General features: G+C 31.3%; 3 protein-coding genes across 3 annotated transcripts in view; 2 read left to right on the top strand and 1 right to left on the bottom strand.

Moving 5' to 3' along the window:
• The first annotated feature begins 845 nt into the window (after positions 1 to 845).
• Positions 846 to 7,368, top strand: LOC107011449 (receptor-like protein 4). The gene is made up of 9 exons (XM_015210961.2): positions 846 to 1,079; positions 2,024 to 3,082; positions 3,365 to 3,512; positions 5,041 to 5,112; positions 5,361 to 5,432; positions 6,078 to 6,149; positions 6,250 to 6,327; positions 6,710 to 6,891; positions 6,995 to 7,368. The coding sequence occupies exons 1-9, from the start codon at positions 1,007 to 1,009 to the stop codon at positions 7,114 to 7,116; spliced, it is 1,878 nt and encodes a 625-aa protein (XP_015066447.1). The 5' UTR covers positions 846 to 1,006; the 3' UTR covers positions 7,117 to 7,368.
• A 6,765-nt stretch (positions 7,369 to 14,133) lies between these two features.
• LOC107010420 (ethylene-responsive transcription factor 12) lies at positions 14,134 to 14,908 on the top strand. The gene has a single exon (XM_015209703.2). It carries the CDS (start codon positions 14,224 to 14,226, stop codon positions 14,689 to 14,691), a length of 468 nt encoding a protein of 155 aa, XP_015065189.1. The 5' UTR covers positions 14,134 to 14,223; the 3' UTR covers positions 14,692 to 14,908.
• A 5,390-nt stretch (positions 14,909 to 20,298) lies between these two features.
• LOC107010077 (cold shock protein 2-like) overlaps positions 20,299 to 21,609 on the bottom strand; it is a 9,455-nt gene continuing 8,144 nt past the window's right edge. Inside the window, exons 4-5 of the mRNA XM_015209342.1 lie at positions 20,584 to 20,663; positions 20,299 to 20,536 (exon numbers count right to left, since the gene is read on the bottom strand). Of these exons, the coding sequence (XP_015064828.1) occupies positions 20,299 to 20,536; positions 20,584 to 20,663 (318 nt within the window). The remainder of the gene's footprint in view (positions 20,537 to 20,583; positions 20,664 to 21,609) is intronic.

Raw genomic sequence — 21,609 nt, 5'->3', positions numbered from 1 at the left:
TTTTAATTTTTCAAGAGTCAAATAGTGTAAATTTGATCGGAAATTCGTTCATAAAATTTTTAATTTTTTTGAAATGAAATTTATATATTTATAATCTACATAAAAAATATTATAAATTACAATAATTTACAATTTAAAATTTATGATAAAAAATACATACTTATTTAAATTCTGAAATGTAAAAAAATACCACATAAACGGAAAAGGAAATAATTAAAATCATTAGTTGATTCACACATGCTCCTTGTTTTATTATATTACTAAGACAAAGGTCTACCAACAACGTGATCTTTTTAACAAAAAGAAAATATATTAATATATTATTTACTACTTCTTACATGCAAACATTTATTCATTGCTTAGTAATATATATTACTAGGTAATAATTATCCAATCATTTTTGAAACAAACACTGATATCATAGTTCAAAACCTTTTTTTTACATGATTTTGTCGTTACCTACTATATACTTTTAAAAGTTTCATCATTATATTTATTTGAGCAATATTTCAAATATTTATCTAATAAAAAATTTATGCGATACTGATACTTCAATATTGTTTTTACATTATTCGTGTAACTCAACATATTAGCATTGACAATTTATCATTTATTCTAAGCTATCAATCTATCATAATGTTATTAATTTAGTTACCTATAATAAATTTTTAATCTACCTAAATTGTGTGAATATTAATGGAAGCAGTCCTTTTATAGTGAGTAATAATTGAAGCTTCACTGTAAGCAGTGGACTTGTAAAGCATAGTAACAATGCCCATTCACGGGTCAATGTCAAATAAGAAAATTAATTAAATAAAAAAGAATTAAAATTTTCGACTTTCCTTTACTATCTTTACCTGCACAAAACGTTTCCCATTATCACTCCACTGATTATTGTATGATAATTAGTGCCCACAAAACAACGACGGAAGTAGAAGATTTGAGTATGAAATCAATGAGTTTCTAGAAAAAATTAAAGCAAATCTAAGTAGCATTTGGAGCTGAAATGCTGAGATTCCACTGTTTTTTCTCGTTTCTTTGCTTCTGCGTGGGTCTTCAGCTTGTCTGCTCTCGCCATGGTCAGCCATTTTTTTCTTTTGGTTGTAATGTGAAATGGTTCAACTAATTTTACTGGGTTTCTTTAGTTATGATAAATTAGTGTTTTGGGATCTACTTGTTTTATTTGCTAGTAGTGAACTTATTTATTAGCTAAAAATATGCTTATGTAGATTTATTTTTAGATGTAGTAATGGAATTGTGTTGCTCATTAATTGGGAATTTTGCAATGGACTTGCTTTGATTTTGAATGATATTATGTTGATTTTTGGTAGTTCTGATGTTTTATTCCTGAGTTGAATACTAGGAAGTTTTTTTTTTTTTTTAATAGTTATTTGAGTAATGGATTTAGGGGCGAAGATTTGTACTACTATAAATGTATGGTAATCAATATAGTTGGAGTAATCGTATTGATTAGTTGCATTGATGGTTATCTTCAGTCTCAAATTTGTTAACTGTTTTCTATTTTGAAGTTCCAGTGATCCTTAAAAGAAGTTAAGGTGGTTTTGTGGGGTGCTTATAGAACGCATGACAAGAAAATGAGTCTTTTACTGCAGTTCAATCCCCCGAATCAGCTCGGAACAGTTGTGGTTTGCTATATTGAATTGAATCTTTATGGGATTCCTACTTGAGTTGGGCCTGTTCATTCCAATTCTAGATCTTATGCCCTTTAAAGTCAACTTAAGGGGGTCTTTAAATGTCGCGCTTATACCTATGTGCGTAACTGTTTTCTAAATGAGTAAAACTTCTTGTAATGTTTTATTGTTGTGCGCACACTTGCACTTAGTTGTTTTAGGTCATGTTTTACTTTGGCTCTTTTTTGGTTAAGGGGTGGAACTTGGAAGTCGGGTTTGAGAGGGAGTGAGCATGCTTTTATTCTATCATATTCGAAAATTTACTTTTTGGCTATTACTCATTAGACTCCTAGTTGGCAGTTTGTGTTCACTTTACTGTTTATTCACCGCAGAGCCATATGTAATGCGAATAAGCTGTGGAGCTCGACATGATGTTCATACTGCCCCTACAAAGACTCTCTGGCATAAGGATTTTGCATATACAGGAGGGATACCTTTCAATGGAACAGCCCCAAGTTTCATTGCGCCTCAACTCACTACGCTGCGGTATTTCCCTTTATCAGAGGGACCTGAGAATTGTTACAATATCAAGAGAGTCCCCCATGGCCACTATTCAGTGAGGATATTCTTTGGAATGATTGAAGAACCAAGCTTTGATAATGAACCACTATTTGATGTTTCTGTTGAAGGCACCTTGGTTTATACTTTGCCATCTGGTTGGAGCAATCATGATGATGAACAAGTATTTGTTGAAGCACTTATTTTTCTTGATGATGGTACTGCCTCTCTTTGCTTCCACAGCACAGGGCATGGAGATCCAGCTATACTTGCAATTGAAATTCTCCAAGTAGATGACAGAGCATACTATTTTGGTGCTGACTTTGGATTAGGGACAATTATCAGAACTGTCAAAAGACTCAGCTGTGGTGCTCAGGAATCAATGTTTGATGTTGACTACAGTGGCGATCATTGGGGTGGTGATCGGTTTTGGAGTTCAATCAAGACATTTGGCCAGAATTCTGATCGCCGCATTTCTACCAAAAACAGTACAAAGTCAACTTCCAAAGCACCAAACTTTTATCCAGGATCTATTTATCAAACTGCTCTTCTTAGCACCGACAATGAGCCAGAATTGACATACACAATGGATATCGATCCCAATAAAAAGTACTCTGTTTGGTTACACTTTGCGGAAATTGATCCTTCAGTTACATCTGTGGGACAGAGGGTCATGGACATTTCAATTAACGGTGACACTGTATTTCCAGCTGTCGACATTGTGAAGATGGCTGGGGGTGTTAACAGTGCGCTTGTGCTGAACACAACAATTCTAGTCAGTGGCAGGACCTTGACAATCACACTGCAGCCAAAAAATGGAACTTATGCTATAATTAGTGCTATTGAAATTTTTGAGGTTATAATAGCTGAATCTAAAACGTCACTTGACGAAGGTACATAAGTTTAAAAATTTACACTAACATTTCTTGGATGCTTGTTCAGAGTTCAAAGTGGGAAAGAAAGATAATAGTCAAAAGTTCTTACAAGTTTTATGCATGGTATAGGCGATAGCTTACGCACTTTGTTATGCTATAGAAAATGACCATGAGTAGTCTCGTGTTCTTTTTTTGACTAATAAGTCCAGCTTGTGTCATTATCATTCTACTGCTCTGATTATGGAAGATTGGAAGTTATCTGGATGATTATTGATACAATTTTATCCTTTACTTCTGCAGTCAGGGGTTTGCAATCGCTAAAGCATGCACTTGGACTTCCCCTTCGGCTTGGATGGAATGGTGATCCATGTGTTCCCCAACAACATCCCTGGAGTGGAGCAGATTGTCAGTTTGACAAAACTAGCAATAAATGGGTCATCGACGGGATGTACGTCATTGAGCTTAGTCTTAGATATACAAGTTTCTATCTATATGTATGTTTGTGTGATCGGACATATGGTATATCCATGGGCATATTCAAATATCATTTACATACACCACGTATTTACTTGCAATCTTATCCCCACCTCAATATAGGTTTTGGTTGACAAGTTTCTGGACAACTCGGTCTCCACTGTGTGTGAATTTTCTGATCAATCATGAACAACCCAAGATAAATATCCTTTCCCCCCTCTCAAAAGGTAAACGGAAAAAATGGGCATCTTTGCGATCACTCTTCTCAATTAGAGAACCTTGCAGCTGTTAAACTTCTCATCCTATAAATATATGCTCACGCACACATACTCAAACACCCAATTGCTTTGTATTCTTTCCTTTAGTTCCACACCTCAATCTAGCAGGCTCTGGTGGTAAGTAGTTGAACAACTTGGCTTTATCTGCTTTGTATATTTCACTAATTAACACGGTTCATTACACACAAGTAGGGAAAGCCAAGTTGAGTGTGAATGTGAAATGCGGAATGAGGTGGAATATTGGGACTGTGAAGAAGGAAGGAGGCTGTGAAAGGAGAAAATGAGACAGAATGGTGACAGTGGTCAGAAAGGGAAGTTGCCACAATGAGGGATGGGTTGGGTTTATGAAAGAAGGGAATGAGGAAGAGTACTGGGCTGATTCGTTGCGGAGATCAAGGACACATTTCTTTAACTAGACCAGAAAGCCCATGTGTAACTGGGGAACAGCCAGTTAACTAGTTAGGAACTTCTGGTTGCATAATATTGATTGCCAAAGTAACCTTCCCTATCTCTCGTCTTAGTCAAAATTTGTTATTTGAGTATCAAATAGTTTATGTATTGGGTCTTAACGTAAAACTTTAGTTTGTGATATAATGATAGTTGAAAGCTCTTTACTGTACATTTTAAAATTTCATAAAAAGTGAGATCAGTTGTTTGTTATTTACACCTTCAATGATAAAATTCTCACAAATTCATATATGTCTGATTTCATTTCTTGGTCCCACTAGGACAGTATAACTATGTCTTTTGTCATCAAGATGCTTTTCCTGATTGGTGTCCTCGGTTCTCAAAATCTGCATGTTAGCATGCCTACACTTTCATATTGTGTGGTTTTTTCTTGCAAGCTTTTTGTAATGAAATCTTTAGAGGAACTACATATTTGTCGCAGTAAATCCTGTTATTAGAATAGCAAAACATGGTGTCTCCATTTCTTCTGTTTTATAATGCATAGCTTCTATAAGCTTAATTGGTTCATAGTAATTGTATTTTTTCTGAAAATATGGATTATTGTTGTTGTTATTTGCTATAAAACATGTTACCTATTGTGATGTAACTGCTTCTGTCTGTTAATGTCCCCTTTTATCTTTACATTCTTCAGTGCTGGTTTTTTGACCAAAGGTCTATTTGATTTCCTTGACACTGCGTGAATGCTTTGAAATTCGTTCATATAATCATCTTTAACTCTTTTTTCCTTTTTCAAAAATGGTTTACCTGTAAGGTCAGTGGCTTGGACAACCAAGGTTTAAGAGGCTTCTTACCAAATGAAATTTCTCGATTGCGTCATCTTCAGAGCATGTAAGTTAGAAACACAACTTGCAAATGCTTTTCGTTTTGGGGGGAGTATGTGTTGCCTAAGGTAAATACACCTTATGAAGCAATACACGACACTTCCCATAACTACAACCTTGTCAAATCTTTTAAGCATCTTTCTGTTCTTAGTGCTCCATTCTTGCATGTAGTAATGAAACCTGGAAACAACCTTTTCTAAATATGATATACTTTGACCATGCTTTCCTTGTGTGCATTCTTTCTTTTTCTTACAGAAATCTAAGTGGTAACAGCATTCACGGGCCTATTCCTCCGGCGTTGGGAACGGTAACTACTCTGGAGACATTGTGAGTATAGCTTTCAGGAACTTCATGTACTTTTCAAAATTAATTTAGATTTTTTCTGCCAGACTAATGGATAATCAAATTTGAAATCAAGCTGTTTCTTAACTATACTTATTTGAGGAGTGTTGAGTCCTACAACTGTCCTATTTCATTAATATCATAGCTCACTCTTCTTTAAAATTAAGTAGGAATAAGTAATGGAAAACTCTTGATTATAATAGCTTTATGGATTGTGAAATACAAGTCACTGCCCATATGGATATGGTAGTATATATACAGATAAACTGTTCTTTGAAATTTGGACACATCTTTTATGTTTTGTTTGAAATTCATAGACCTAAATAGAGTAGGACAATTTACTAAGGATAGAGGATAATGCTCAAACTGAGAAACATTACAATTCCTTACAGGTACAACTCTTATTTTAGCTGGTGAAAAAAGAGTTATATTTGTTGTGTATTAGAACAAACACTATTACCTTGGTTCAGTTAAAGTGCTTCACCAATTTCTCTGCACATCTCTTTCTAGTTAGAAATGATACAAGATGATCTCATTCCCTATTTTAGCAAAATAATGAAGGATATTCTACTAGTAATAAAAAAGGGGTGGATCTCAGTGGTGAATGTCTAACAAATATTTGCATTACAGGGATCTCTCATACAATTTCTTCAATGGATCGATTCCTGATAGCCTTGGGCAATTGACCTCATTACGGACGCTGTAAGATACTTAAAACTTTTGATCAGTTAAAGATAAAAGAATGATAGAACTATTTTTTTATTGTTTCGATAAAGAGAATTAAATTACTTTTTTGTTATAGGAATCTCAATGGTAACTCGCTCTCTGGAAGGATTCCTGCTGCATTAGGTGGAAGGCTCTTGCACAGAGCTAAATTCAAGTATGTTTTCTATAACATCGTATTATTTGGCCTAGGGCTTGTTCTTGGTGAAGCATCTTTTAATATTCTATCTTTTAAAGTTGCTCTTGTTTTTCGATTTTGTGGTGCCAAATAATTATACTGCCTAGCATGATGATTTTTATATGAAATTTGCTGTGCTTAGGAGTTGTCTAACCATCTTCCGACTGCGGTTATCATGGTTATGCTGTCTTGACAAATTCCTTGGCCTCGACTAGTTTCCACTAGCATGTACCAATTTTATCCAAAATATGGTGCCTCAATCTGGAGTTGTATTTACGCTGAGAAATTTTAGTAGCAAATTTCTGGCATGTTGTTTCTGTTGTTTATGACGATAAAATGCTTACACGGTGGATGGTTCCAGTTTCACTGATAACGCAGGTCTTTGTGGTATTCCGGGATTACCAACTTGCGGAACACATCTCACAGTTGGAGCAAAAATTGGGATCGGATTAGGGGTGTGTGTATTTGTCCTGCTTATTGCTACTTGCATAACATGCTGGTGGAAGAGACGGCAGAATATCCTCCGTGTGCAAAGAATTGCTGGTAAGATTCTCATTTCAAAACATTTTGTTGATGCTGGAGTTGTTCAACTGCTACCCTTGTTTATGGTTATTATTCGTAAACCACCATCTATTTTTTTATCCAGCAAGAGATGCTCCATATGCAAAGTCGAGGACTCAATTCAATCGAGATGTACAAATGGCAAGAAGCTTTAGTCAGGAACATACGCGAACAGCTGCTGAGAATGGACCTCCCTTGCTTACCTGACTGATTAGTAACAAGACTACCAGATGCTTTGTGACTGAAAAAATGTGTATATTGGGTGGGCATAGAAGATTAGTTGAAATGGAAATGTAGTATCTTATATACACAGAGATGTTGGAGGGAATAGAAAGAATGTTGTATATTACTCGCACTCTTTTTGTTAGTTTTGTTTAAACCAACACCATGTAACCTGTAACTGTGAAATTGATGAATGGGAAGGTGAACAAATTTATCTAGTCCAATATTTTGCTGTGATTTTGTCATCTCAACGTACATTTTTAAGGGCTGTTACTAATGAACTTTGCTTATTCTTTGCATATTTACCAAGTTCAATCTAAATTCCTCAAACAGATCAAAGCTAATGTGAAAAAAAAAAAAGTCATAATATCAAATCACGCTTCTTGTCATCATGATCGTCGAGAATTATGCACTAACATGAAAATCAGACTTTTAAAAAATTACTATTTGTTCCTTTCAATTTATTTTTTCTATTTTTTTTAGTCTTATTTTTCTTATTTTTCTTTTTAATCCGTTTCAAAAAAACAAAAAACTCTTCATTTTTTGATAATTATTTAATTTTAATTTTTGAGACAAATTTAAAGCCATGGGATTAAAAATATTTTTATATCTTCTACCTATTTTTATTTTGAGATCACAAGATTCAGTTACTTTATTAAATTTTGCATCAAGTCATAATAGGATAATCAAGGGAGTACAACTTTTTCATTTTTGATAAATATTCACTTATGTTCTGGTCATAAAATTAAGGAAAAATATACAAGTATCCTCTTAGACTATGATCGAAATTTCAGAGACATACCTTAATTAAACTAAGGTTCTATTACCCCTGAACTAATTTCTTTTCTAATTTTGTGCACCTTTTTGTCTTACGTGGCACACTTTGTAACTCTATGCAATTGAGGCGCGTAAAAAATATTTGGATATCATGTAAGCCAAAAAGGAGCATAAAATTGCAAAAAATAAATTAAATAAATAATAAGACCTTAATTTAATTAAAATTTAATCATAATTAAAGAGAATACTAGTGTATTTTCTCAAAAATTAAAAATATATTGTTACATCTCACCTGTTACTAGATGCTAAAAAAAAATAATATTATCGGTCAAAAAAGAGGCACCGGCCTTGTGTAAGTGGTGTTGTGGGTGATAAATGTTAATTGTAGGTAGGGATGGTAATGGGGCCGCGTAGAGCGAAACTATGGGGTTGAGCATAATTCGTAAAAATTTAAATTTATTCTTTTTCGTATAATAATTTTTTTTATTTTCATTCTACCTGCTCCGTATGAATCTGCTCCACATAATTTATTAATATTTTTTTCTAGTTATGTTTGATAGTATAAATAAAATTGATGAAAATAAATTTATTTTTTATTAAATTGTATTGATTTAATAGGATATTGATTTAAAATTCCAGTTTTTAGAGGTCAATTGAGGAAATATGTAAGAAAATGTCCGTCTTATTGAACTATTTTCATTTATTATGTTGAATACTTTAGTAGCTTCAATAAAATTATTTTAATAAATAATGAATGCTCTATCACTTTTATAAAATGTAAAAAAGTTTAAAATTACGTTTAAACCCCATAAAATAATATATATACCCACAAATCATCCCGCTCCACATTAATTTTAGAAAATCCACTTCCAATCACTTTATATTCAATCCGCACACACAACCTTTTAAATACGTTCAATTTCACATAACCTTAAACCCACCTCGCATCCACTTCGCTCCATCGTCATCTCCTAATGTTAGTGAAGCAGGAAAACCAAAGCAACACTCAAAAACAGAGAAAAGGAAGAGTCCACATACATATATACAGTGAGGTCAGCATTCAGAAAATCATAATCTCTGTGCGGTGTATTGTGAGTTGTTATGTCTGTCTGAGTTCTGAGTGCTGACCCAAAAATCGAGTCAATATATTGACAAGGAGAAACCCACATTTGGCCCCTAAAATCCAACATCTAATCTTCTGTCTCCTCAATTCAGACACCACCTACTCTTTTTCACTCATTTAAACCAAACGCCTTTTTTTATTCGTTCTCTTTGATAATATATATCCATCCACTCTTTTCTTGACACCACAAATAGTACCACCCATTATTATTCCTCTAGTTGCTCATATTAGTTTCATATATATGTAACAAAATAATTTTATATGAGAAAAAAATTAAAAATTATTATGACAAAAAGATATTTTAAAAAATAAAAAACCAATTAAATCCGAAAGAATATGTTGTTGTGAGTTGTGACCGGAACAAAACATATTTTAGGAAATGCTCAAAAGACTACACTTTGAAATGTTGCCATCAATGACCCTTTTTAGTACTTATTTCATTTTTTACTTACTATTTTGATTTGACCAACCATTAAAAATTTTATATTTTATTAAATAATGCTAAGGATAGAATATAGAAAAGCTTAATTATTTTTTTAATTTATCAAAAATTACAAGTAAAAATAAAAATATATTTTAAAAATAAGGTATAGATATAAATGAAACGAGGGAGTATATTTTTAAGACTGAATTCAGTTTTAATAAGTACTCCCTTTATTTCGTCAAATAGTAAAAAACTAGTTAATTATTAGTCTTAATTTTAAAATTCTCATTAATATTATTTAAAGTCATATTAATATATATTACTTATTTTTTAAAAATTCTTTTTTCTATTAACTCATATAATTAGGACAGATTGAACAATATATATAATTATTTGTGTTAATGCCGTGTCATGGAACGGTGAGTCTGTGAACCATTAATAGCCTTTTCAGATAACAATACAATATGTTATGCGGAATTCGAGATAATACGAGAAAATATAAACGCGAAAAACAAGACAACAGATTTACGTGGTTCACCAATAAATTGGCTACGTCCACGGGAAGAGGGAGAGCAGTTTTATTAAGGAGAGGCAAGAACAGAATTACAGAATAGGGTTTGCCATAGCGTCTATATATAGTGCTAAGCTACGCCCTAACAGGCTTGGGCCCAACATACAGAATTAACAGATAATTAAGGGCCCAATACAATAACATTGTATACCGTCGGGCCGGGGGCGTTTCCGCCCCCCCGGACCCCCAGGCCAGGGGGCGCGTCGCCCCCCTGGACCCCCCGACTCGCTGACCGGGCAGCGAGACCCCCGTCCTTTCTGTTTGTAACGGGTCCAATTCATGGCATTCAACACAATATGTAGTATAGTTTTTTTTTTTTCGATAGAACATATCAGTAGCTTTAATAAAAATAATAATAATAGTTCTGGAACTCTCGAAAAATCGCAATTGTAATCTTTTCGGCGTGCACCAAATATAAAATCTGATCTCCCTACCATAGCTAGCGAATAATACAAGCATCGTACTAGATAAATTCGATATAATAATAGATTTATTTGTTAGTTCACTACTTATAAAAACTTCGTAGATGCAATAAGTTAACTTGAAAGGAATTTTGATACGACTAATAAATTTTTTACCTTCTTTATAGAATATCACAGCCTTGAGTAATCGAATTTTTCACTTACTTTGGGAAACCCTATCACCTCAAACTAAATTTCATTTTATTTTTAATTCGCACTTGATAGTTAGCATATGATGAAAAGTTCACCTATTTAAATTCACATCACGTAAAGCTCAAAAAAAGTATTTCAAATTCAAAATTTTTTAGTTAAAAAAAAACGACCTTATCTATTTCGATGGCTGATTTGTACTAAATTGTTAGTAGAAGGGGGTGGGTAGGTAAGGGGTCCTTCGTTATTATAGCGCGTTTTACACATATAACGACAAGGGATATTCCAGTGTATAAAAATATATATATGTGTCAGCCTATTGAAAATGATGCAATAAATAAACCATTGAAAATATTAAATCTAAAGAAAGAAAAAATAAAAAAAAGGATGGAGGCGCCGCTGAACAGGCGCCGTACAGTGAAGGGTAAATAGGGTGTATAGGGACTCTATTGGTTTATAGGGCTGATGTAAGACTCCACCATAGAGAGACACAGAATAGGACCCTAAATGGGAAAAGATAAGTAAGAATATCCACGTGTTACAATATTATTACTTCAAATTAATAAAGTTCCCCCATCATCCAAAAATAATCACATTTTTTTAATAATAATAAATAATAATATTAAATTTTGTTAATATTATCACAAAATATAAGTGTAATATCATCGATGAAATTGTTTCTCGCTTAATTATAATCGAAAAATAAAAATCGGCATTCAGCACAAAAATAGAGAGTAGAATAACACGCCCTACTCATGTGATTGACACGTCCTATCAGCCGGCGCCTCTCTTCCTCTCTATTTTTTAATCTTAGTTTATATATTCACTCCACCTACTTATACGACAAATAATATAAAACTCATGTATGCTGTGGTTTTTTATTATAATATAATTATATATATCATCGTACTACTATAAGCTATTTCGATATATCAGCATAATATATATATATATAAAAAAAAAGAAGGTATCTCCACAATTTGACAAATTGGTGGATTTAATTGTCCCACTTTCAGCTTCACATGCTTTGGATATATCCACTAACTATATACCGTGTGAATAAATAAGTTTCGAGATATCTAAGTACAGGTATACCGATCTATGTGTACTTTAAATTCACTCAATATATTATTATGTCTAAATACATAAATAAATTTTTAAATTTGTTAGATTTTTTTCTTCAAGTATTTTAATTATGTTATTTTTCAATTAAATCATTTAATTATCCATAATTTATTTCTTTAAAACGCTGTTGGTTAATTTTGATAAGCTTTTCTATTGTAAATGTCTTTAATTGTGTTTGAATTGTAATAATTTTAATTGAAGGAATGAAGACAAACCGTGTTAGTCTCATTTGTTTTCTAATGTGCTCAAATGACTTAAGTAAAACACAATTATTCTCAAACATTTTCACTATCAATTGGACTAATGGTTTGTGGAACAACATATGTATCCTCTATCAATACCCCTCAAAAATCTGGTTTCACATCAGACAACGATTTTTGTTTAAACAGAATAAATTATGGAGGTTTAATAATTCAATAGGAAAATGACGTGATTGAGATATCTGAGGGAAAAAAATCAACAAGTTTAAGAATTTGCTTATGTATTTGGCCTATTATTATTAATAATAATTATTAATAATAATAATAAATTTATAAATATAAAAAAATAAAAAGATTTAAAATACGTAATTTAATTAGTAAAATGTAACAAATAATATACCTAATCAAACACTATAATAAGTATCAATTAATATGTTTTAATTTTTTTAAAATAAAGTGCAGCTGCTCCGCTAAAATAATTTCTGTCTTTAAAATATGTTAGTTTCAAGAGTAACTTCAATTGTAGACATAATTTTTTCTAGAATCGAATCAACCCACGTGATTTTGATGCAAGTAAATTATACGTTCGTCAATTTATCATCAGTGGAATTCAACTATAGGCTAAAAGTTCGATTTTAAAAAATATTATCCCCTGTTGTATCTTGACTTTAGGCTATTTCTTAATCTTATCAATACTAAGAAAGAGCCTTTTAAGAAACGTGGGTGGAAATGAAAGATTAATTGAATCCACCATAATTAGAACAAATTTGCAAATTCTTCAAACGACTTCACTAGTGACTTAAAACCCAAATAAAATTAAAAAACATGTATTAATTTAAATTATCATAGTTTTAATTAAAAATTTTATTTTGTAAATAAGAAAAGTTATATTTTATATAGACATAATACATAAATATAAACCTTAAATTGGCGTCAGTTAATAACTATGACCTTTAACTTTGAGTGTGCACGAATAGACACTTAAACTTATATAAAATTGAGCTAATGGACACATTCGTTTTACATGACAATTTATTGTCTTACATGTCGTTTTACATGTAATGTGCCATGTAAAATATTTGCGTCTACTTATTTTATTTTATATAAATTTAAATATCTACTTGTGCATATTCAACATTGAAGGACATAATTATTCACTAAAATTAAGTTAAATAATTATATTATGTAATATGTCTTTATATTATAAATCAAAGTCTTAAATACAATATCTTTGTAAATTTTTCTTAAAAGTTGTCACCTGCCTTTGTGAAAAATTAGGAGTGTGTATTTTATCAGAGTAATACTTAATACTTCATCGAAGTTTGTAGCTTCTCATGGAAGCAATTTAGAAACAAAAGAGGAAGAAAATTTTCTCTTTTTAGGACCGACTTACCATTACCAAAAGTCTATATTTATCATTCCATCTATAGCATGACTATAGAATTTGTAAAATATATAATATATAATTGTTTATTTGCAAAATAATTTATTGAAATAGCATATGTTTAACTATTACTTCACCTATTTTTAGTTTGATATTTCAAAACAATGGCGTATACCATGCTACCTAGTTTTTTTTCTCTTTCGAAATAATACCTCTACTATACATGATTTTCCTTATTTATTTAAATTTTGGTAAATAAAATTAATTTTTGTTCGCTCCTAAATTTATAACTTACTACAACAATTAATGCGAATGATTTAATATATGTATTAGCATGAGTAAAGACCCTATTATCCTTCAAAATTCTTTTTATAGCTTTTTAGTATAATGGTGCAGAATATTTTTATAAATAGATACTTTTTATATTATACATATTATTTTTAGTAGATCAAACCAAACACATAAAAAAAGATCTCTTTTTATATATAACTAATATAAACATAACTTATAAAAATATTATTATTATATTTTATTTAATATTATTTTTATGTACCTTACTAATCGATCCTCCGAAATAAGTAATTATTAAATACAATAACATGAAATGATAAAAGTATTCGTTCATTTTAAGAGACTGTTTATAATTTCGGAACATTTTCCTTCCGACCAAACACATGTTCACCTAAATATTTGCCTATTTTAGGAGAGAGGTCGTGCCGTCCAACCGACGATTACGGGTGTCTGCGTGGGTCCCTTTTTATTTTTACTACTGCTGCCCAAATATACTCTTTTTTAGCTCCCAAAACCCCACACAAACACAACACTCATACACTTTCTCTCTCTAAATTCCCCTCTCTCTCTCTCCTCCCCCATTTCCATGGCTTCAACTCGTGAGGGTCACTACAGAGGAGTGAGAAAGCGTCCCTGGGGCCGTTACGCCGCAGAGATTCGAGACCCATGGAAGAAAACACGTGTCTGGTTAGGCACTTTCGACACTCCAGAAGAAGCTGCACTCGCTTACGACGGCGCCGCCCGTTCACTCCGCGGCGCTAAAGCCAAAACCAACTTCCCTCCTCCTCCTCCTCCGCCGCCGCCGCAGCCTTCTTCCGCTCCTCTTACACTCGATCTCAACCTTCCGTCTGATCACCGGTGGACTTCCCCCTCCGGACGTAGGCTCATGATTGGAGAGTTTCTACAAGTAGGTCCGCCGCCGGAAATTAACTTGCCGGTCGCCGTCGCTGCGCCGGCGAAGGAAAACGATGTTGGAGCTGCGGCTATGTATTTTGGGATTGTGAGACGTGGGTTGCCTATTGACTTGAACGAACCGCCGCCGATGTGGATGTGAGGAGGCGGCGGCGGATAATTAATGACTTAGTAAAATTACTTTTTTGTTTTTTCATTTTTGTCATTCTCTCTATTTTCAAGCTTTTGGGAGAAAGGTAATTTCTATGAAGAAAAATAGAAGAAAAAAAAAAGAAGAAGATATTAATGTTATTATTAGGAGGAAGCACATCATTATGTAAATACCCTTTTTATTTTAATGTTAATTCTAATTCTCCATATTTTTGTACCACGCTCATCATAAAACTGAAGTACTTTGTCTGTACTTTTTAGTCTAATTTAAAAAAAAACATTTTATACATAAATTAATGTATACGTCCAAAACGTACATTTTTGCGCAAATATTGTGTTCCGATATATATTATTCATTTTTTTAGGTGTGAATTTAAAAATCGAGATGAATTTTGAACTCCTAAATGATTAAGTTTTGTGAATTATTTACTAACATCCACGATCCATTCTAGATTCGCACCTGTGCGATATGATTGCACGTGTGAAAATATACGTACATGTCTGATATATTAAATTAAATGTATTTGTTTGTTGTTCAATTGAGATGTGGTAGATTTTTGAGACATGATATTTAATTTCACCTTTTCGGGTGGCGCATGAAAGAGCATTACAATTAATTAGGTCAGTTATGTATAGGAAAAGGGTAAACGCAGAAAGGTGACTTAATACTATATTATTATTATTATTATTATAATTAGTAACTTAGGTTGAAAAATCTTACATAGTATCAAAAGATCTGCCAACTTCATTTTCTCTAAACAGTACAAATTTACTCAGCAAAAATAATTATTTTTGACCTAAATCTACTAGTATCAAAAGATCTGCCAACTTCATTTTCTCTAAACAGTACAAATTTACTCAGCAAAAATAATTATTTTTGACCTAAATCTACTTTCAATATGAACTATAGCAGGCTGATAAGCATACATGCTCAGCTTTTTTCTCTACTTCCCATTAATGTATAAGTTATAATTTTATTCATCCAATTACATTCACTTTCTAATAGGGTCCATTTTGATTGTGATGAGTACGTTTTGGTAAGAGATTAACTTAATTAGTTTATTAATTATCCAAGACATGAAGTGCTAAATAGATTTTAATATGGTGGATGATTGACAGAAATTGGTTTTAATGGATAAAAGTGGATGGGGTACAAAATCCAATCAACAAAAGGCAAACTTTTAAGTATATTTTGGTGAAAATCAGTGTAACTTCTACTACTGTTAGAGCTCGAACTTTATTTTTGGCCAAAAAAAAAAAAAACTTTCGGTGCCACTTTTGAATTTTTTAAGAAATAAACTAAATTTATGAATTTATTTGATAATAAGTTCTATTCAATGGATACCGGCAACAAATTCTCCGATACCACTTTTCATTTTTGAAAAAATTCAACGCTTTAGTCTTAGAAGATTGATGAATTCTTTTATTCGCAGAGCCATATGCAAGTAAGGATATCCATTCAAACTTTTTGAAGTGTTTATTTTTAATGTTTTAACCTCCTTAATGTAAATTTCGACACTGTCATTACTTTTTATAACATGTTAGAATTAAGAAGTTGGAACTTAAAAACTTTGTTTTGTATCCAACGTTCATGTTGATTTTGTAATGGAAAAACTAAAACTTACAATCATTCTATTGACTTCAATTAATAATAAATTTCAACGTACGGCAGAATGAAACTGCGAAGAAAGAATACTAACTTGTTTATAACAAAATATAACTAAATAGTATGCACACCATTTAATATATATCTGTCTCGTATTTCTTGCTAAGGGGTCCATTTTATTGAGAGTACGTACCAGGAAAAACAGTAGTAAAGTTATAAAATAAGTCATAAAATAGATTATAGTATAGAGGAATCTGAATTTTTTTTTTTTGAGGGGAGGGGGACCAACAAATTAATCCCCAGAAATTGGGGTTATTAATGGATGAGGTCTTTTTTTTGGCTTTATGAAATGGGGTATTCGTGGGGCTATTATATAATATCAAAATATAGAAAAGCTTAAGACAGACATATAAAAATAGTGTAGTGAATTGTCTTATTAAAGCTTGATTTATTTTAACAATATTTTTTTTTTAAAGTATCTGTTGGTATTGGTGGGTCCAGTCTTTTGAAGTTTACTTCAACAAATTATCCATGTATAAAAATAAAATTTATACCAATTTACCTAAAAGGATGGATAAGTTCTTTAACCAAATGGAGTAATGAATAAGCACAAACATTATAATATAAAAAAACTGTAATGTTTGTCAATTAAATTATCCAAAAAAAGAACAAAGCTTTTAATACCAAGAAAATATTGCCGGTAGCATGCATGCAGCTGATAAACGGCAATAATTAAAAGACTATAATAACTGTTTTAGTGTGATAATTAAAGTTAATGACAATGACAGTTTAGGTGTATAATATTATAAGGTATAATTAATGGGGCGGCTTGTCATCATAGTTTAGTCAAACATCTTACTGTTCCATATTTAAAATATTTCAAAAAATTAATACTACAAAATTGTGACAATCATTGTATGTTGAATTGGTCAAAAATAATAAAAAATCTCCATTTCAAGTAAAAATTAAAGCTCGCAGCAACACTAGACCAAGTCATAGATTATATAGAAATTAGGTAACTTTACAAAAATGAAATAATTTTCGAGTTATCACCAAAAGCTTACATTTCTTTTTTAAACAACCAACGTGGTGGGCTCTACATAAATAAATAAGAAACAGGAATAGAAAGAACATTACGAAATATTTCATGCAGAGAACCAATTGAAAGTAGGTGGACATATAAATAAATTTTCAAGTTATATTTGAAACTTCTTTTGACCGAATAAAGAAAATAAAAAAATAAAATAGAATTATGACCGAAATTTGATTGTTTGTATGTTTTTGAAAATTTAAATTTATATATTCGAATGTATGTATTTTACACAAAAAAACTGAGAAAATAACACGTATGGGAAGTGAGAAAAAGCAAAACCAGATGACGCATTGAACAGTGAATTTCCAGCAGTAGTACTGCAGACAGATTAAACAAAATTTCAGAAAATAAAAAGTACGACACGCAAGTTTCTACCATTTTTTTTTAAAAAATAATTTAAGAAATATTGTAGGAAAAATGGATATAGGTACCTAATAAAGCGTCTGGAGCAGTATAGCAGGCAGATTTGTTGTCAATCTATTTACTATTTTAATTAAAATTTGATAAATTTAAATTTATATTAAATTTTTTTTATAAAAATAAATAATTTTAAATTCATAAATTCAAAAAAATACTTACGACTCTATCGATTTATATTTTCCGCTCGTTAATTAGGTGCATGAGCAAAATGAATATAAACGTTACTGTGAAGGCGTCTGGTGGGACCCACGCGCTTCTTTAATCATTATTTCCGGCTTCACGGCGCCGTTTACTTCTTTTTAACCCTATTTTTTTTTTCTTTTTTTCTTTTCTTGTTCTTTTTGGTTCTTTTTTATTCGATAATAATAAATTATAAATTTAGACTCAGTCGTGTGGTCACCAAATTCAAAAGGCCCGCGTGTGATTTATGGACCTAATTTGATATGGAGGTCCAACTCAAGAAATCATTTGATGATTAAGAAAAAACATTTTCTAATTAAACATACTTCACTGCTATATATATAATTATTATTACTATCTATATAAATGATTATGTATCTTATAAATATATTAAGAAACATATACTTAATTATACGGACTTTAACTATCAGATATACCAGATAAAAAGACGAGCGACGGAAGAAAGTTGGTGAACGAAATGGATGATGGAGGCAAGCAAACTTTATAATGTATCCTAGATACATGTGAATTATGCTAGATACACTAAAATAGAGAGAAAAATAAGTGAGATGTGAAGAAAAGCGAGCAAGATTCATTACGTAGCCCCAAATACATGCATAATCACACTGGATACATACAAGATATATGTATATGTTTGTATATGTTGTTATGCTCGTGTATCCGAGATACTAGATACATAAAAAAAAGTAGCAACCATGATGGAGAGCGGCTAGCATGTATCTCAAATATATGAGAATCTACTTGTATATCATGTATCTATATATTACGCCTAATTTTGACTCATGTATCCTAATATACATAAATCTGGACGTATTTGAACGCACCAAAATCGAGTAAGATATGTAATATTATAAATAAGAGTATATCTAAGTAATTAGCTCATAAACTAGTGATATTTATGTAAATTTTAAAATATAATTGTCTTTATTATATTTTGTAAATAAGAGAAAAAAATATTTAATTTGAAATTATGATAACATAATCAACAAGTAAAGTTGTAAGTTGCTTTTTGAAATTCAATTTCATATTTAATTAAATTTTCTTAATTAAGTGAAACACTATTCATGGAAAAAGTAAATAATTTTTATGAGTCAAAGGGTCCTTAAAATTTAATTGAAGGTGTATTTAGGGGGAAAATACGCAAATATTTACCTGGTTAGGATATAAATTAAATATTATTTTCTATTTTTATTCTAATTAATTACTATTAAATTAATTTTTATAATAATTAAATATTATAACTGATTTTGGATACTAACTAATCCCCTTTTTAACTCATTTCTAATACAAAATTCAATATGCGACTCTTAAATTCACTAAAAACAATTCTGTTGCAACTAAACTTTTGGATCTAAAATCTTCACAAAATGACTAAAAAGTTTTCTGTTGGATTATATCAATTGAGTCTTCATCCATGATACTATCGTGAATTATTTTAATTGAATCTTCAAAATTAAAATTCATAAAATCTTCTAATGAGTAAACGCTAACGATGGATTATTAATTTTTCAATAGAGTGAATAGATTCTTTTAAGTAAAAATTATGCAAACCACATATTGTAATAGACAAATTACATCCTATTTCTACTTTTGCATTAATTACAAAAGTAGTTCTTTTATTATATCTTTTGGATACATAATTGTGAGAACGGATACATTAATTTAGATGCTTTTGTTATTGGCTTACTGCGTAAATAAAAGACTAAAAACAGAAAATATAATTAAATCCCACAAATTAAGGTTGCATTTCTTTCTTCTAACAATCAGTCTACCCCAACATATAGGTAAATCAAATTTTTTAAGAGAGTTAAATAATGAAATCTTCAAATCATGATTCAATTTTTGTTAGAAAATATGATATCTCTAAAATTTATATCCAATGCCAAATATATTTTTACATCTGTTAACCAACTAATTAAGACTATACATGTACTTTTATAAGTTGTGCAAAGAAAACTATGCAGCTTGTCGAGACCAATTGATAGGAAATTACTTTGTCATTGTTCGAGTAGTGACGGAATAATAGTTAGAATAAATTGAATTAAAAAATTAAATAAAAAGGGATATACCATTGTAGTAGTACTACTAAAATATAGAGCAACACTAATAATCTGGTATTGATATAAATAATCATGAAATATAGAAAAAATTCATCAAGTAATGGTGAATATGTTATAATTAAATACAATCTAAACAAAATTTACTTTCAAGAGTCTTTACCCATAAATCTTCTAAAGTTTTAGAACTTCAAGAATAATATCATTAATTAATATAGCATGTTAATTAATATCATTGATTAACATAATGTGACCATCACCACCACAACCACCACCATTTGAGTATCTACCACCTTCGCCGCCAACCCTTTCACTTCGGATACAATTCCTAGCAAAGTGACCAGACTCGCCACACTGGAAACAACCGCTTCCTCCAACGTATCCATCTTTGTAGCCACTGTATCTAAGACTATTACCTTGACCACCACCGTAGCCACTATAACCACTATCTCGACCACCTCTACCACACGGTCACCACATCCTCAAGAGACAAATGCTCCATGAAACCCAGTAACATTAACAACCTTGGAACGATTATCAATGTTGGTGTCAATCTCGTATTTGACAGCCTCACCATTAGTCAGGCTCTGAAAATTTCCAGATTTGATTTCAAATTGATGAACAAAGAGATTGCCATCATTAATCAATCGTTAATGATGGCGTGAATAATCTCTTTGTTCATCAATCAGGAATCAGATCTGGATGTTTTTGTAGCATGACTGATGGTGAGACTATAGAGTACGTGATTGACTCTGGGAATTAGGCTACGGTCTCTTGATGATCCGGTGGCTGCATTGACAGAGATGACCAAGTTGGTGGCTACCGTGGTGGCCGAGGTGGTATTCGTGGATACAATGATATAAATAGTGGGTATGGATGGAGGTGGGTACGATGGAGGCGGCGGTTATGATGGCGGAAGAGGTGGTGCACTTCACTAGGGAGTGTACCCAAAGTGGAGGTGAGGGCGGTGGTGGTGGATGTTGTGGTGGTGGCCACACTATATTAGGTTTTATTTAGAGAAGACTTAGCGAGTAAGAAAAAAAAGAGAAAGAAAGATTTATATAGACGTTTGTCAAAGGGATACATTTAATTTGGTCAACTAATTATTTATTACATTTGAATTTTTTTTATTGAATTATTGACTAACAATATATGTAGTTAATACTTTTATTAGTTTGCTAAAAACTAAGATTATGTGAATTTTGACTAGAAAAATTCTCTTAAAATCCACTATGTGTACTTATCAAAAAAATACTTTTTATAAATTATTAGTTTATAATCAATCAATAATACTCAAAGCTCAAAGGAAAGTGAATCACTAAAAAAGGAAATTTATTAGTTTAGTTACAAATTAAAATTCAATAAATATTTTCTTTAATATTTATTGAATTTTAAATACCTAGGAACATGGGTCCTTTTTCAAAAAGAAATAAATGATATTGATATAAGATTAAAAAGAGTTGAACTTATTTAAATTTGATATAAAGTATTTAATTGCTCTAGTTTGTACTTTTGTGTGTGGGGTGGGGTGTC

The sequence above is a fragment of the Solanum pennellii genome, chromosome 2 (genome assembly GCF_001406875.1).
Source record: "Solanum pennellii chromosome 2, SPENNV200".
NCBI lineage: Eukaryota > Viridiplantae > Streptophyta > Magnoliopsida > Solanales > Solanaceae > Solanum > Solanum pennellii.
Note: the sequence above shows the minus strand (reverse complement) of the source record. Positions and strands in the feature narration are given on the sequence as shown.

Excerpts from the sequence above, each read along its gene's own strand:
- LOC107011449 (XM_015210961.2), top strand. The coding sequence starts at position 1,007 with ATGCTGAGATTCCACTGTTTTTTCTCGTTTCTTTGCTTCTGCGTGGGT. Across the intron at positions 1,080-2,023 it reads GCTTGTCTGCTCTCGCCATG|AGCCATATGTAATGCGAATA; the intron begins GTCAGCCATTTT and ends TATTCACCGCAG. Across the intron at positions 3,513-5,040 it reads AAATGGGTCATCGACGGGAT|TGGCTTGGACAACCAAGGTT; the intron begins GTACGTCATTGA and ends CTGTAAGGTCAG.
- LOC107010420 (XM_015209703.2), top strand. The coding sequence starts at position 14,224 with ATGGCTTCAACTCGTGAGGGTCACTACAGAGGAGTGAGAAAGCGTCCC.